Genomic DNA, 18146 nt, shown 5'->3' with positions numbered 1-18146 from the left:
CTTGTGACAGATAATGCAGCCCCATGTGTTATCTTTGGGGACCATTGTATTACTTTTATGAATGGTTTATGTGTGATTCTGTTCTACTTCTGGGGGAGGGTTACAACAGCTCCCTCAGGAACTAAAAACAGTAGGGGTGACTAAGGTGAGTCACTGAGGCTATGTCGTCAGTACAATCTATTCCTGGAGAATTTCTGTGCCAAAAAAATAAAAATTCTGTACATGATATTTTAAAATTTTTCATATTTACTTGTTAAAATAACAATATGATCATGCCAATTTCAATTATTTTGGTAATTTATTTCAAAATTACTGTCAACAAGTATGTCTGCCACAATACAGACAACAAAAAAGATTAAGGAAATGTTTTTGTTACAAACAGATTCCTTTCTAGTCATATTAATACAGAACTTGAGTAATAATTCATTAAAACTACAATACAGAAATGTATTTCCCACACCCTTCAGAAGCAGTGCAAAGGCTTTGGGGAATTAGGGGTAACAGAGGAGCTGAGGGAGAGGGAATTAATTGCTGGGAAGGAAGCTGGGTGTGAACTTGGAGGGTTGTTGGGTGTGGGGGGGAGAAGTATGGAACAGGCTTTTTGGGGATGGAGGAGCAATTGTTATGGAATTGGGAAGCCTCCCCCATGCAGAACCTGGCTGGCCCCTAGACTCTCCCATTCAGTCAGGCACATCTGCCCATGTCCCAGCACCCCTCCTCCCTCTGCCCCCATGTGTCCCTTCTGCCCTCACTCAGCCACCTCCACCTCCTGTCCCCATGAGTCTCTGCACCTCCACTCAGTGGAGGAGGACATGGAGGGGGCTGCTTCTCCTGTATGGGGTGAGGAAACACACAGCTTTTCTTTTCTTTTTATTTTGATTTGCATGTATGGTGGATTTGAATTAATTAATACACAGACCATGGATAAAAATAATTTTTATTTGTTATTTGTGTGCATGCGGGAAGGGCCAGAAACCTGTAAATCTCAAAAAGTGGGATTATTGAGAGTAGATGCCCCTCTGATTTTTATAGTTGCATTTAATTATTCTGTATTATCATCATACAGAAGAAAAGCAGAAAAAACTACCTTAACTTGAACACACCCTGCACTTCTCATCTAAGGGCTGGTCTGCAGATCTCAGCATTGCTCATATAAAGATGATGATGGTTGCAGAATGCAATCATACAGTTACTGTATTTAGGGCCTTTTAATCCTCTAGGATCCAGGCATGGAGGGGCTCTGTGTGAATTTCTTGCATCCACATATGAAAGGAGGGTCAGCTGTCTGAGTAGCACCCTGCCTCCCCTTCCTCCAAACCTCAAGGAGACCTATCTATGGGTTCTGGGGTCCATACATAGAAAGAAAAAGGACTACCGGGTGCACATCATCTCCACCCCATCCCCTCAAGCCCGCTGGAACATACACTGAGGAGTTCATTTTGGTAGGAGTTGTTTTATCTTTTGATTGGAGTCAACTCTGCACTATGGAACTCCTCCTTAAAGGTGGGCTCCAGGGGTTGCTACCAGTTAGGCTGCTCATCTCTATTGCAGTTGCACTACCACGGATCTTGAGTGGACAGGGCAGTGTGGCTACAATAGAGATAGCTAATGCAGAGAAGGACCTGTGCAGGGATGGCCCTGTGCCTCCAGCACACGATTCTTGTGGGTGTGCAGGATTTGGGGATTGGAATCCCTATCTCTGCCATGGGGGGCAAATCCACAGCCAAATTTAGATAAAACTTTGTCAGAGGAAATTAGTGGAGTTTAGTTCCTCCTAAGGTCCCTCTCAATGTGTTTATTTGCAGGAGGGCACAAATTGGCCCATCGTTATTAGGTAAATTAAAAAATATGGCTAGGTCATACTGCAGGTGAAATAAAATCATATCTTGTTTTACTGCAGTAACGGGAACCAAAGCTGTGCTTTTGTGCAGAGTATGCAGTGATTAAAGGAGTTCTCAGAAAGTGGCCTTTACATTAATACTTGCAATTCATAGCACGATAAAAATGCATATTCTATACTGTAGCTCCAAAAATAAAACCAAATACAGTCCAAAAATCAGCGAAAGCAGAAATGGATGTGCAGTGTTTTGAAGTTCCTATTGTATATTGAATTTACTCTCTGTTAGGCAGAGCAGTCATCACCACTACATTTTAATTCATTTCTTGAAGAGCTTTGTTAAAGTTTTCTAAAGTATCTTTGAAAGATTTCAGTAAATAAGATCCCAGTTCATTGCCAGTCTCTTGAATGGCTGCATCATAGCCTCCGAAGAGTGGTGTTGAAGCCTTTATGTCCTCCCGGTTTGCATGAAGTAAAATATTATTAAGTTCCTCTGATACACTCTCATATTTTTGGTGATCAAATTTTGAAAGATAAGCATCATCAGTTGGGTAGGTGACATTGTTAGGATAGCAGTCCCTAGGAACTGGGAACTCAATGTATTTCAGCATCGGCAAGTCACTAAAAACATTAAAGAGGCATTTAAGTGCTCGGGATGACAGGGGATTTCCAAGGAACTTGAATTCTTGTAGCTTCCGGCAGGGGATCAAACCCAAAATCAACATATTTACATGAATGTCTTGAATGTTACATTCCTCAAGGATGAGCATCTTCAGAGTATAAGAGCAGTGGCTGAGAAGTTTAAAGAAGGTTGATGGGTAAAGGTCAGCCACATTGTGCCCACTGAGGTCTAGTACTTCCAGGTGGTTAGAATGGAGGCTATTGGCTAAATAGGCCATGTCAGCATGGTTCAAGGCACAGTTAGAAACATCCAGTAGCTTCAGAGGGGTTTTCAGTGGGCTGCAGATTTAAATAAAAGGAAAAATATTTACAGCACAAAGTGGTATTAGAAAATTATAAGATTTTTTTTAAAAAACTGTGTGAACATTGAAACAGCTGTTCATCATTAATGTAGCCTGCCTGCTCTAGTCATTAATAATTTTGTAATCTAGTTCGATTAACTGAAAGGTATATGACATATATCAAAAATAATGTTTTAAATGGATGCGCTAAACTGATTTTATTGATGGTTTCTTTGGTTTACACCAGGGATAAATCTGATTCATTGCATTTATGCTACATGTACATTTCATATTCCACTATATGTTGGTCTTACATTTCTAACTTTGTCATAGTAATAGCTAATAATTTGGGCCACTGACAGTGCTGATGGAAAAGCAGAAAAGGAAGGGGATGCTGCATCTGACTTGGGCCCTGTAGTTGAACAGAAATGCAGTGGTAGTGCCTCTGACTCCAGCCTTGATTGTCTGCTGAACATACAAGCTTGCCCAAAAGGATGTTGTTCAGCACCCAAGAGCTTCTGGATCAAAAGAGCCAAGGAACCCTGCAAGTGACCCACATCAGAGAGGAGAGCGAGCCATGCTCTGGGTTCATCAAAATACATCTCAGGTACCTCAGTAACACTGAAGAGGTGGCTGTCGTGAGACCTGAGGACATGGTGGGTGTTCTCAAGAGGTAAGTCCAATGTAAGAGCCTTCAAAGGGGTTGCCAGCCTTTGGGGAAAGGATACCACTTGAATCTGAGCCCAGAGTTGAAGTAGGCAACAACCTCCGCCCGAAAGCACTGACCTGGGTACTGTGAGGATTGTCCTTTTCTGTGGGTCTGTATAGCACCTAGCATAATGGAGCTTCTAGGCGAGGCCACATTACATGTTGAATAGTAGCCAGCTCTGGCTATGGGACTTCTAATAATGTGCCTGTCACTGTGAAGAGACAGCTTGGAAGTATTTGGTTCTTCTTTTGTATAAATGTCTGTGTGTGCACCTACTGCTAGCATTTGTCAGGTCAGGTATGCAAGGCTTGCTGCTAGTATCACATAACCTAGAACAACCTGATATGGGTCAGCAGCTCTCTGACTAAATTGGGAATGCTGCCACTCTCTGAGTGGTGGGGGGTATGCCCAGCACCCACTGGAATGAAAAACAATGTGCACAAAGGAGTAACTACATCTGACACTGCTACCTTGCAGATAGTTCTTGGTTGAACAAAGGCTAGAGGAGAAAACCCGGAATCTAATCTGCTGTGTAAAAAATGTCAAGCAGTTGGCATTGCAACTCAGCTTTGCCCTCTGACATCTCCTGCAGCTGTGCTTACTTCAAAACATCTTGGTCTCCAAGCCTTTGGTCCCAGTCAGTACTACAGAGAGAGGGGATTTGGTCTTAAGGCAAGCTTCTGCCCCCATATTTTTTTCTGCCAACGTATATGCACTGAAGGTTCGAGTATGGTGGTCGCCCTCTTCAAACTTGCTTGTTGGAATGTGAGGATAATGTGCACTGGTATGTTAAGTGAACTAGAGCAGGTCAATGACTTAGAAAGACCACCATCATTGACAGAGAGCTGGAGATGCTTGAAATCAATGTAGAATTTGAACGCACGGTGGGGTTTGCAGTCAAAAACTCATTAACACCCAGGGCTGAATGTCCTGTTGAAACATCAGAACCTTTCCTATCACCAAGGCTGTCTACCACAGGTGGCTTTTCCAGCATCATCAGTACATATCCCCCAACACTTTCTTCCATCTCTGAAGAGAAGGACCTAGTCTATCAGTAACTCAGCAGCGGCATCAGTAAGCTACCATCAGGTGAGCAACTATTTGCTGGAAGACTTCAGTAATACAGTTGCCCTGGATCACAAGATGTGACTGCTATGCATTGGTCACAGTGGAGTGGGAAAAACAAATGACAATGGGATTACTGGAGCTCTGCATCCACTGAGAACTGTGCATTACCAACACCTACTTTCAAGGTGGTCACTGCTGGAAGGTCTTGTGGAGACACCTGTCACAGAGTTTGTTGGGGGGGAGGAAACATGTCAACTGATGAAGAATGATACATCCAGAGATCCACTTAAAGAGTCTCTGAGCAGATAACACTAGTCCCCATGAACACTGCTGTAGAGACAAATAGTTTAGGCCTTTTCTTACTTGGTTTTGTTCTTTGGAAGTAAAACTCTAGAGCCCATCAGATGTCAAGGGAATGAAGTCTTCTCATGCTTCCAACGAGGAAAGAGAGGTTTTGGGAAGAATACCAGTAAGTGAATAGATTGATTTATGTGAAACTTGGAAATTACCTTAGGGATGAATTTTGGTTGAAGGTGAAATGTGATATACAGTGAATTGGCCAGGAGTGCTCTCAGTTCACTCACTCTCCGGCTAATATAATGGCAAAGAGGAAGGCGCCCTTCATGCAAAGGCAATCACATCGAGCACGTGGCCACCAGACAGCTGCAGCGGCACAGGAGCTAGCAAACAGAGCTGTAAACAGGGGAGTGTGAATGGGAGTTCTGTTGGAGGAGAAGGTATTTGTACTTGGTTTTGTATTTTTAGTATTTGTTTGTGTGTGTGTGTGTAGAGGCTTGTAGGGGCTTTGTGCTGGGAGAGAAGCTGAGCCCTGATTAGGGGGTGGGGCTTCTGACTAGAGGTCCTATAAGGGTAGCCAGCCAGTCAGTCAGCGGCACAGACAGCTGCAGTGGCATAGGAGCCAGCAAACAGAGCTGTAAACAGGGGAGTTTGAGTGGGAGTTTGTATTGTGGTGCTTGTTTGGGGTTTGTCTTTGCTGGGGGGGGTAGTCTTTTTGGTGTGACTTGTGTTTCCCAGATTAACAGGACTTAGGGGGGAAGGCGATGAGAGATACGGAGGCAGCTGTGGGAGTGACTCCTGTAGTGGAAGTCACATTGAGGATGACTGGATGTGGAAGCTGTGGTATGTACATGATCCTGGAGGGGGGATCTGGTAAGAGTTTTTTCTGCAGGAAATGCCATCTGATAGAGCTGATGGAGGAAAAGATCCGAGGTTTGGAGATGCAGGTGGAAAGTGTGGTTGAGTTTAGGAAGGGGTTTGAGCAGATGATGGAGCAAAGACATGAGGTATCTGAAGGGAAAAGCTCAGACTCACAGATGGAAGCAGGGCTGGGGAATTTTGAGGGGAGACTGGGTGAGGAAAGTGGTCAGTGGAAGCATCTGACTAAAAGGACCAGGCAGAGGAAAAGACGGGCTAGTGAAGGAGAAATAGAGCTTAGGAACAGGTTTGCAGAGTTGGAAAATGAAGAAGGGGATCAGCAGGTACTTGTTGAAGGTGGAAGGGTAAGGAAGAAGAGAAGAGAGGCTAGTCCTATAGGAAAAGCGGAAGAGTCAAGAGAGACCACACCAAATATGAGCCCCAGGAGGATACAGGATGGGTTGAAGAGGATTATAAGGGAAAATAGGAATGGATAGAACTTGCAGCCAGAGGGAACAGGGGAGAGACTGGAGAATAGCACTGTCACCAGGAAAAGGCAGGTCTATATGATAGGGGACTCTTTATTGAGAAGAATAGACAGGCCTGTAACTAGAGCTGATCCAGAGAATAGAAAGGTGTGCTGTCTTCCGGGTGCTAAGATACGGGATGTAGACCTGAGGTTGAAAAGGATCCTAAAGGGAGTGGGAAAGAATCCCCTAATTATCCTTCATGTGGGAACAAATGATACGGCTAGATTCTCACTGGAAAGTATTAAGAGAGACTATGCTAGACTGGGGAAGACGCTTAAGGAAATTGAGGCTCAGGTGATCTTTAGTGGGATCCTTCCTGTTCCTAGAGAAGGGCAACAAAGGTGTGACAAGATGACTGTCAACAGATGGCTTAGGCAGTGGTGCTATAAGGAGGGCTTTGGCATGTATGGCCACTGGGAGGCATTCACGGACAGAGGACAGTTCTCTCGGGATGGACTTCATCTGAGTAGGGAAGGAAATAGACTTCTAGGATGGAGGCTGGCACAACTGATAAAGAGAGCTTTAAACTAGGAATTTGGGGGAGATGGTTGGGAGATGTCCAGGTAATCTCCACGCCAGATTTTGAGAGGGAAGAAGATGAAGTAAGAAAGGATACAGCCGTGGGTAGGAGAATGTATATAAGGAGCGAGGGCTGTGTGGATACTAGTCAAACAGGTTATACTGGCTGTAGAATGACTGTGCCTAATAGGGTACAAAATGTGAGCGAGGCCAAACAGCAAAAATTAAGATGTTTGTACACCAATGCGAGGAGCCTAGGTAACAAAATGGAGGAACTAGAGCTACTAGTGCAGGAAGTGAAACCAGATATTATAGGGATAACAGAAACATGGTGGAATAGTAGTCATGACTGGACTACAGGTATTGAAGGGTATGTGCTGTTTAGGAAAGACAGAAACAAAGTAAAGGTGGTGGAGTAGCATTGTATATCAATGATGAGATAGAATGTAAAGAAATAAGAAGTGATGCAATGGATAAGACAAAGTCCGTCTAGGCAAAAATTACATTGGGGAAGATAACTAGTAAAGCCTCTCCTACAATAGTGCTTGGGGTGTGCTATAGACCTCCGGAATCTAATTTGGATATGGATAGAGCCCTTTTTAATGTTTTTAATAAAGTAAATACTAATGGAAACTGCGTGATCATGGGAGACTAACTTCCCAGATATAGACTGGAGGACTAGTGCTAGTAATAATAATAGGGCTCAGATTTTCCTAGATGCGATAGCTGATGGATTCCTTCATCAAGTAGTTGCTGAACCGACTAGAGGGGATGCCATTTTAGATTTAATTTTGGTGAGTAGCGAGGACCTCATAGAAGAAATGGTTGTAGGGAACAATCTTGGCTCAAGTGATCATGAGCTAATTCAGTTCAAACTGAATGGAAGGATTAACAAAAATAAATCTGCAACTAGAGTTTTTGATTTCAAAAGGGCTGACTTTCAAAAATTAAGGAAATTAGTTAGGGAAGTGGATTGGACTGAAGAATTTATGGATCTAAAGGTAGAGGAGGCCTGGGTTTACTTTAAATCAAAGCTGCAGAAGCTATCGGAAGCCTGTATCCCAAGAAAGGGGAAAAAATTCATAGGCAGGAGTTGTAGACCAAGCTGGATGAGCAAGCATCTTAGAGAGGTGATTAAGAAGAAGCAGAAAGCATACAGGGAGTGGAAGATGGGAGGGATCAGCAAGGAAAGCTACCTAATTGAGGTCAGAACATGTAGGGATAAAGTGAGACAGGCTAAAAGTCGAGTCGAGTTGGACCTTGCAAAGGGAATTAAAACCAATAGTAAAAGGTTCTATAGCCATATAAATAAGAAGAAAACTAAGAAAGAAGAAGTGGGGCCGCTAAACACTGAGGATGTAGTGGAGGTTAAAGATAATCTAGGCATGGCTCAATATCTAAACAAATACTTTGCCTCAGTCTTTAATAAGGCTAAAGAGGATCTTGGGGATAATGGTAGCATGGCAAATGGGAATGAGGATATGGAGGTAGATATTACCATATCTGAGGTAGAAGCAAAACTAAAACAGCTTAATGGGACTAAATCGGAGGGCCCAGATAATATTCATCCAAGAATATTAAAGGAATTGGCACCTGAAATTGCAAGCCCATTAGCAAGAATTTTTAATGAATCTGTAAACTCAGGAGTAGTACCGAATGATTGGAGTATTGCTAATATAGTTCCTATTTTTAAGAAAGGGAAAAAAAGTGATCCGGGTAACTACAGGCCAGTTAGTTTGACATCTGTAGTATGCAAGGTCCTGGAAAAAATTTTGAAGGAGAAATTAGTTAAGGACATTGAAGTCAAGGGTAAATGGGAAAAAATACAACATGGTTTTAAAAAAGCTAGATCGTGCCAAACCAACCTAATCTCCTTTTTTGAAAAAGTAACAGATTTTTTAGATAAAGGAAACGCAGTGGATCTAAATTTACCTAGATTTCAGTAAGGCATTTGATACCGTGCCACATGGGGAATTATTAGTTAAATTGGAGAAGATGGGTATCAATATGAACATCAAAAGATGGATTAGGAATTGGTTAAAGGGGAGACTGCAACAGGTTCTACTGAAAGGTGAACTGTCAGGCTGGAGGGAGGTTACCAGTGGAGTTCCTCAGGGATCGGTTTTGGGACCAATCTTATTTAATCTTTTTATTACTGACCTTGGCACAAAAAGTGGGAGTGTGCTAATAAAGTTTGCAGATGATACAAAGCTGGGAGGTATTGCCAATTCAGAGAAGGATCGGGATATTATACAGGAAGATCTGTAACCTGGAGTAATAGTAATAGGATGAAATTTAATAGTGAGAAGTGTAAGGTTATGCATTTAGGGATTAATAACAAGAATTTTAGTTATAAGTTGGGGATGCATCAATTAGAAGTAACGGAAGAGGAGAAGGACCTTGGAGTATTGGTTGATCATAGGATGACTGTGAGCTGCCAATGTGATATGGCTGTGAAAAAAGCTAATGTGGTTTTGGGATGCATCAGGAGAGGCATTTCCAGTAGGGATAAGGAGGTTTTAGTACCATTATACAAGGCACTGGTGAGACCTCATCTAGAATACTGTGTGCAGTTCTGGTCTCCCATGTTTAAAAAAGATGAATTCAAACTGGAGCAGGTACAGAGAAGGGCTACTAGGATGATCCGAGGAATGGAAAACTTGTCTTATGAAAGGAGACTTAAGGAGCTTGGCTTGGTTAGCCTAACTAAAAGAAGGTTGAGGGGAGATATGATTGCTCTCCATAAATATATCAGAGGGCTAAATACAGGAGAGGGAGAGGAATTATTTCAGCTCAGCACCAATGTGGACACAAGAATAAATGGGTATAAACTGGCCACCAGGAAGTTTAGACTTGAAATTAGACGAAGATTTCTACCCATCAGAGGAGTGAAGTTTTGGAATAGCCTTCCAAGGGAAGCAGTGGGGGCAAAAGATCTATCTGGTTTTAAGATTCTACTCGATAAGTTTATGGAGGAGATGGTATGATGGGATAATGTGATTTTGGTAAGTAATTGATCTTTAAATATTCAGGGTAAATAGGACTAATCCCCTGAGATGGGATATTAGATGGATGGGATCTGAGTTACCCAGGAAAGAATTTTCTGTAGTATCTGGCTGGTGAATCTTGCCCATATGCTCGGGGTTTAGCTGATGGCCCTGTTTGGGGTCGGGAAGGAATTTTCCTCCAGGGCAGATTGGAGAGGCCCTGGAGGTTTTTCGCCTTCCTCTGTAGCATGGGGCATGGGTGACTTGAGGGAGGCTTCTCTGCTCCTTGAAGTCTTTAAACCATGATTTAAGGACTTCAATAGCTCAGACATAGGTGAGGTTTTTCGTAGGAGAGGGTGGGTGAGATTCTGTGTCCTGCGCTGTGCAGGAGGTCGGACTAGATGATCAGAATGGTCCCTTCTGACCTTAGTATCTATGACTCTATGAGACTGACTTGAGCTTTGTTGGGATGAATCTTTTACAGTGGATTGGAAGACCTGGCCATACCTCAGGTGGCCTGTCCAGGATTGCAGAAAGACATCAGCTTTGGAATCCCAACTTATTGCTGTTCTGGAGCAGTACAGATTGAACTTCTTGTTTGTCTGGGAGACAAACAGCTCCCAGGATGGCTTTCTCCATTGAGTGAACATTTCATTCAGGATTGAATTGTGTCAGGGCCAGGGCATGAGTGGCCTGGCTTACAGGAGTGAGCATCAAGCACAGGCTGAGCAGCCAGAAGCCAATTACTAGGACTCAGGTCAGGTTGGAATGCCAGGAGATCAGAATTGAAGGAAACTGTAGGGCAGGGATGAAGAATCAGTCATCAGGAATCAGGCCAAGTCAGGATGCCAGAAGGTCTGGATCGGGTGACAGAATCAAAAGGCAGGAACCAGAAGGCAGTTACGAAGAGTCAGGCGGAGTCAGGATACCAGGAGGTCAGGATCAGAAGACAAAAAGGTAAACACCAGGCAAGCTGTCTGTGGCAGGGTGAAGCTCAGTTGTACAGACAACTTCCTGTTTGCTCTTCTGGCCTAAATAGGGGCTTGAGGAGATTTAAAGCTCTCCCAATCAGAGTGGAGAGGTGGTGCTTGTGCTGCTGTCTTTAAGCTGCCAGGTGGAAGATTGGAGTGTGATCATAGGCGCTGGCTTCTAATTTTCCCCAGAGTCACTCACCTCCTGCTCCGCCTCAGGCCCTGCCTCCACATGCCCCCTGCCCCCAAGCTCCCACCTCTGCCCTGTCTCTTCCCACCCATGCTCCACCTCAGCCCCACCCCGTCTCCACCCCTTCCCCCAAGGCCCCACCCCACCCTGCCTTTTCCTGCCCCACCTCTTCCTGCCGCCTCCCCGGAGCGTGCCCCAACCCCGCTCCTCCCCCTCCCTTCCAACACCTCCTGCATGCCACTGAACAGCTCTTATGCAGTATGCAGGAGCTGCTGGGAGGGAGAGGGAGGAGTTGATCATCGGGGGCCCCAGGTTGGCGGGAGTGGGGAGGAGGGAAGGAGCTTGGCTGCCAGTGGGTACTTAGCACCCACCAGCAGCCCTGGAGCACCCATGGAGTCAGCAGCTATGAGTGTTGAGTGAAAGCTTATGCTCTAATACATTTGTTAGTCTCTAAGGTGCCACAAGTACTCCTTTTCTTCCTATGAGTGTGGTGACCTGCAGAACCTCCATGAACCCTAGAGGTGTCCTCTGGTGCTATGGGTCCAGGGTTCTAGGGTTGATTTTCTTAGAAGGTTTGTATTTGGGCAGGAGCATGAAAGTTTTCTGCTAGTTCCTGCATACACTCCTCAGGGCCATAGCCTTCCCAGTTAATCAAGTGTAAAAGTTTACCCCACTGGCATTTGGAATCCAAGATCTCGTGTGACATATTCGTCAAGGCCTTGTGCGTGAAGCGGTTGGGTCATGTGAGGATTTTGAGAGATTGGGGTAAGTGTAGTTCAACAGTGACCAGGTTAACTTGACAACAGATTCGATAACAGCAAGGAACTTACACATGGGTCTGTTCATGCTGAGGTGCTGTGTCAAGGGCCACACTTTTTGTCCCACTGAACATGGGTTCCTAGTTGCCAATATTGGTTTGCATGTTGCTTGTAGTTGGCTTTCACTTTTTACACGTTTCCCCTTACTACTTTCTGGATTTGATGAATTCTCTGCACTAAGTCCAAGATGGGTAGGTTAGAAGAGGCTCATAGGTAGCTGTGGTTCCCATAGCTGGTGAAGAAAGGGGCTTTTACCTATGGAGGCGCGATCTGCATTATTGTATGCAAACTCTACATCTCTAAGTAGGGTAATAGCAAGGACCAATCATCTTGATTATGATTAATGTAACAGTTTAAAATCTGATTGACCCTTTCTGTCTGTCCACTTGACTGAGGTTAGTAGGCAGAAGCGCAGCTGGACCCGCAGGAGACGTAAGGCCTTGTGCCAGAATCAGGCTCTAAATTGTGATCCTTGATTGGAAGTGACTTGATCCAGTAGGCCATGGAGATGGATCACATGGCTAATCCATAGCTGGGCTGTCTCTTCAGCAGAGGGTAAACCAGTGCAGGACATGAAGTGGGCCATTTTGGTGGTCTGCTACCATCAAGATTATTGTAAACCTGTTAAGACTCTGGGAGCTCCACAAGAAAATCCAATGCAATAACAGCCTAGAGTCAGGACAGGGTGTCTAGAGGTTGAAGTAGACTGCAGGGCATGTGATGTGGTGTTTTGGCTCTAGCACACATACTGCAGGACATGATGAAGGCCTGTAAAATGGTGTGCATTCGGGGCAACCAGAAAAGATGGGACATCAATCGCTGAGTTTTAAAGTAAGTCAAGCATTCTTCCGGGGGGGTGGGGGAGTTGTGGTATAGCTCTAAGGCTGACACTCTTGCCCGACCCGGGGGAATGTAAAAGCAGTTATTCATAAACATGATCCCATCCCGGATATCGTGTGGTTCCCTGTCGATGGCAGCTGGTTTGTCAGGCAGAATTTCTGCAGCAGAGAAAGGTCAGAACCAGACAATAGGCACAGCGGTCTGTGACAGGGTGGAGCCCAGTTTTATGAACAACTCCCTGTTTCCTTCTCTGGCTTAAATAAGAGCTGTGGCCCAGTGAGGAGCCTTGGACCTCTCCCAATCAAGAGTAGAGGGGCAGGGTTTATGCCCCAGTTGGGCTTCATGAACGCTGGTCTCAGCTGCTGTGAACGGCTGCATGATGGTCTGGGGTGTGATGACTTGCAGCACATCTGTGGTTCCACGGTTCAAAACCCATGGGGCCTGACAGTACCGTCAAAGCCCAAGAAGTCTATACTATGCATATGAAAAACATCTTACCTATATAGGATGGAATTTCCCTCTGATATGATCCCTCAGTGTTATGCTGCTTCACTGCTTTTTGGCAGCATAAAGACCACAGTGAAACAAAAATGTAATGAATGAGGACTACAAAGTGGTGCAGATTTTCTTAATTTTCAATTAAAAAAAAAAAGATAGTGGCCCATATTTTCAAAACTAGGAGCCTAAAGTTAGGCTCCTAAGTCCCTATTTAGATGCCTAAGGGTGGGGTTTTTCAGAAGTGCCTTATGGTATGCGAACACTGCAACAACAAAAAATCCCATGGCAACAAGTCTCAGAGCCCATGTCAACTGACTCGGGTTTGCAGGGCTCATGCTAAAAGGCTAAACATAGCGCAGATGTTCTTGCTTAGGCTGGAGCCTGGGCTCCAAGACTCACTCTCCTTGCTGTGTTTCAGAGACTGAGCTCCAGCCTGAGTTGGAATGTCTACATGGCACAAGGGACTGGAGTGTAGATGGTCTGGCCTAGCGGTTACAGCTGGGCTGGGGGCCACACATTATCTCACTGACATTAGAATAGTTCAGCATGTCACTAGGTTATTTTCTCCACTGTAAAATTAGCTCTTTAAAGAGAACACAATAAACTGTTTCAGGTCATTCAAAAATAACAGTGCTCTTTATTGACACCTTTTCCCCCTATCATTGAAGACCCACTAAATCAACCGCTGATGGCTCTCCCATCGACTGTGGTACTCCACCAGAACAAGAAGCATAAGGTAAGTTGATGGGAGAGTTTTTCCTGTCGACCCAGTGCAGTGTAGACACGGCAATAAGACGACCTAAAGTGCGTCGACTCCAGCTACGTTATTCACATAGCTGGAGTTGTGTAACTTAGATCGACTTAACCCCATAGTGTAGAGCTGCCCTTAGTATCCTCCTCTCCACATAAAAGCACCGTAGACATGGGATTGTAGTAAATTTACAGTCTGGTTTCTGCAGGTGAGTTAGTCATCATTAGCTTATTGTCTAATCAGTATTCCTGATGGAGTGCTGCAAACATCTCCATGGACTTCCCAATGAAAACATTTCCATTATTCACCCCATCCTTTTTTGTTAGCCTGGGCAGCCTTTAATTCAGTGCCACTGCACTGATGAGTGGCTCATCACAATTTCAGTCACACTGTTGGGAACAACTTACCTGAGCAGTTTCCGTATTTTTCCTGTGAGGGTAGAAAATGCCAGGCTCAGCTCAGTCAGCTGCGTCATTTGGCTCATCTTTTCTCCAATAGTCATAAGGATTGGTTCATCCTCGGCTGTAAACCGCTGCACATTGAATGCTCTGGCCGGCAGGGTAAGCGATGTCAGTAGAGGAAAGTGGATGTTATTAAATAGCACTTCCAAGTGCTCCATTTCCAAACGAATATTGTGAACCACTTCAAGTTTGCGCAGTGAAGAGGGATCTGTGAGCTTTATGATGTAGAAAAGCTTTTGTAAAGTGAGACTGTCAGCTCTGAATGCCACACAACGAATCTTTAGTGGACAGTGGCATCTCATCAGTAAGGCTTGGACCACAAGTTCATAGTTCCGCTCTGTAACAAACAGGTCAATGAGAACATCAATAGCGATATCAAAGATACATGGATTGAACTGCAGCCTTTGCATTTCAACAAGCAGCTCAAAAGAGAGCTTTGATAGTAGCTCTGTCCTGGCCCACCTTCCCAGAGTCTTCTTACACTTGCAGAGCTGAACTTCAACATCTTTTATGCCTGTCAGGTCCACCACTTTCAGTCTCTTTGAGTATGGAGAACAGCAATTCAACACATAATCTCTCAGCCCAATTAGACAACTTTCCAAACAAACACAGCATGCTCTGCTGCTGATGTCTTCCTGGTAATCCACTGTTGTCCCTAACAGTTTTCCTATATTAAAGTCTGCCAGGGGCCAGTTTTCCACCAAGTCATGAATCACTTCCCCCTGCTCCAGTAAATAACTGGCTTTAAAAAGAAGAGGAAAAAGGTTATGTGCAACACTGCTGAGACTTTTCCTGGCAAGCTGTGCATTCGATACCAATGCCTCAGCACTAATGAACCGCAGTGACTTCATTGTTGCCTTTGATTTCTTTCCGGCATTGAGGGTGGCTTCTGTGTTTAACTAAGGTTCTGGTTGCTTATCATTCTTTATTTTTAGCTGCAGCTGCTGTTTGGTACTCAGTGAAATGTATTTGGGAAGGTAAAGTGAGTAGTCACATGCTGAGCCCTGACTTCTATTTTGGTACTAGAGACAGTCTACACAAGTCACATGTTTTGATTCATTAATTCCGGGACCATTTTGTTTATTTAACCCTAATTTTTGTGATAAAGGTTAGTTTTTGATAAGTGCAGGCTAGCATCAAACAGGGCTGGCAGAGCTGTGAAAAGTACATGTACATGGGAATAGTTCTCTATCTGCCATTAACCATTTTATTGTTTTCAGATTTTTTTAAAAATAAAAACACTTTCACTTTTTCTTGAAAGATGATTAAACTAATTTAGATTTTAAGAAATATTAAATGTTAGCTTGCAGTGTTTACCACTAACTGGAGTTTCCACAGGTCTCCACTTTTTGGATTCCAAGCAATGTGGACCTGAAATCCTTTAGACAGCAGGCTGAAGGTAGGACCATGTGTTTTGACACATGCACCTTAAGGCATCATGCCTCTGTTGATGAAGAGAGGTACATTGCTCCAGCTCCTTTGGTTCCTGACTAGAGCAGCTACTCTAAAATCAAGCAGGGATGCAGAATGTGAATCTGTGGGGGCAATCTTTTTAAGAACTCCAATTACTGAGAAGTGTTTCTCCATGCAGAATATACACCCCCACTTCTGAGGTCCATTCCTGCAACATATTGCGTGCTCCTGCAAGACATCAAGTCTGAGGCTGTTCAGCATCTTGCAGGATTAGCTGGGCATACAGAACCTAAGGGCTAGAGTAGAGATACTCAATAGCTGGCCCACGGGCCAAATGTGGCCCATGAAGGCATCCTGTGTAGCCTGCCAGCTCACTTTAAAAATGTTTATAATTAGATTCACAAACCGTGATTCGCTACCTATCATTTGCCTATGACTTCCTTCGTAAGTGGCAGTGCTTAATTTGTAACAAAAGATGATCTGTTGTTGCTACAGATGAAACGTCAATTAAAACAATGCAAGAATTCCTAAACAATATGACTGAAAATTTTAAAATGTGATTTAAGAATTTTAACATTCGAAAGGATTTGCTTTTATTTTTGTTGTCTCTGCCAATGGACCTTGCCCTTCTGAAGCAAACAACATTTTTGATTCAATTGATGAAGGTGCCTTTCAACTAGAAATTGTAAGGTTTCAGATTTCAGATGTCTTGAAGGCAAAATTCAGAGAAATGGGACTTTGTGATTTTTGGACTCAATATGCTGACCAGTTTCAGTTTCAGCCAAAATCTACCCAGCTATCTTTTAACATGTTCAGATCATCATACCCCTGTGAATCTGGGTTTTCTACCATGTACATTATAAAAAATCAAAACCACAATCACCTGACAGATGAGCATCTTCAGCAGTGCATGCACCTTGCTCCGACCTCCTATAAACCATTCTTCACAAAGCTTGTTAGAGATCGTTGATGACACCTCTCCCATTAGATTGCCACTAAGAAGGTGGTAATGTTGATTTATAAACTTTATTAAAAGATAGAAACACTAATACTTATGTTGCAATCAAGGTCTTTATTTATCGGCAGCTGAAATTGGGTTTTTTTGGCATCAGCCTTCTGAGCAAATGGCCCGCCTCTTGTCATAAAATTCTCAAATCGGCCCTTGGGTAGATCTAATTGAGTATCACTGGTCTAGAGAATACTACAGTTTAAAGTACACTGGAGTGCTGCTGCACTGAGGTGAGCATCTGACCTCTCCTCTGATCTACTTGAATATAGTAGCTGTCTTACATATTTTAGATAAGTGGCTATGAATCCAACAAGCCTTAGAGGCAGCCCTGGCTATAGTGGTATCTAGGCTCTCTCGAAAAGTCACAATTAAGAGGTGCAATATCTCTCTCTCTGACTTTGACAAATGCAATTTTTCCCTGCTTATCTCCATTCAGAATGCTGCTGCAAAGATCCTTTTCCTATCCTGTTACTTTGACCATGTCACCCTCTCTTTGAATCCCTCCACTGGCTCTCTCTGCACTGTCATACCAACAAATATGCTGATTGCCTTCACTTTCAAGGCATTCTCATTTGCTATCGAGCTGTTGATACTCCCCTCCGACTGGACCACGATACCAGCCTTCCCTGCCCACTTGTTACATTTTCAAACACACACCTTCATGCTTCCTGGCATGCTGCACTTCACTTCCCATAAACATCCACAAAGTTACCTCACCCTCCTCCTCTGAAGCCTTCCCCAAATCCTTCCTTGCTGTGTTGCTCACAAAAAACTTAGCAGTGGCAAGGCTGCAGAGATCACTACCTATCATGCTGACCAACGTTGTCTCATTGTTTCCTTGTACTCTCCCATCTCTCTGGATTCATCTGTTGTTTCTTTTCTTATACTTAGATTGTAAGCTCTGTGGGGCAAGGACCATCTTTTTTGTGCTGTTTATGCAGTGCCTAGCACTATGAGGTCCTGGACCATGACTAAGGTTAGGGTAATATAAATACTAAATAACAAGGGATGATCTATTGCACAATTCTTTTCAATAGTTATTGGCTAGATAGCAGATCCTCATTGGACTTTTTCTTTGTAGATGATGAAAATGTATGGAATTTTTTAAAAACCGATTCCTCAGTATTAAAACTAAGCTTAACATCTGGTTTACAGAAGGCAACTTCTCCTCAATGAAGCCAGCATTCTGAAAAAAAACGTAGGCAAAAATCCAGTGTGAGGGCAAAGCATTTTATCTTTAGCTACCGGAATTTTGTGGATTACCTGTAAAGACTTGGAGCTAGCTCACTCATCAGGCAGAGGGTGATAGCTGCTAAAAAGTCTTCTTTACAGGAAAAGAAAGCATGGAGAAATCCACTCAGAATCAAAAAGGGCTTAACCTGTTTATTCACCTAGATTCCAGAGATCTCAAGGGCAGCCACAAATGCA

The 18146-nt window shown here is 43.7% G+C and overlaps 1 protein-coding gene across 1 annotated transcript; it reads right to left on the bottom strand.

Annotated features, from left to right (window-relative positions):
* Positions 1–1134: 1134 nt before the first annotated feature.
* Positions 1135–15207, bottom strand: LRRC14B (leucine rich repeat containing 14B). The gene is made up of 2 exons (XM_038390732.2): positions 14243–15207; positions 1135–2797 (listed from the first exon to the last, which is right to left on the bottom strand). Exons 1-2 carry the CDS (start codon positions 15145–15147, stop codon positions 2152–2154), a joined length of 1551 nt encoding a protein of 516 aa, XP_038246660.1. The 5' UTR covers positions 15148–15207; the 3' UTR covers positions 1135–2151.
* Between the last annotated feature and the right edge of the window lie 2939 nt (positions 15208–18146).

The sequence above is a fragment of the Dermochelys coriacea genome, chromosome 2 (assembly GCF_009764565.3).
Source record: "Dermochelys coriacea isolate rDerCor1 chromosome 2, rDerCor1.pri.v4, whole genome shotgun sequence".
NCBI classification, from domain to species: domain Eukaryota; kingdom Metazoa; phylum Chordata; order Testudines; family Dermochelyidae; genus Dermochelys; species Dermochelys coriacea.
The sequence above is the reverse complement of the archived record's forward strand: the minus strand, read 5'-3'. Positions and strand labels throughout refer to the sequence as shown.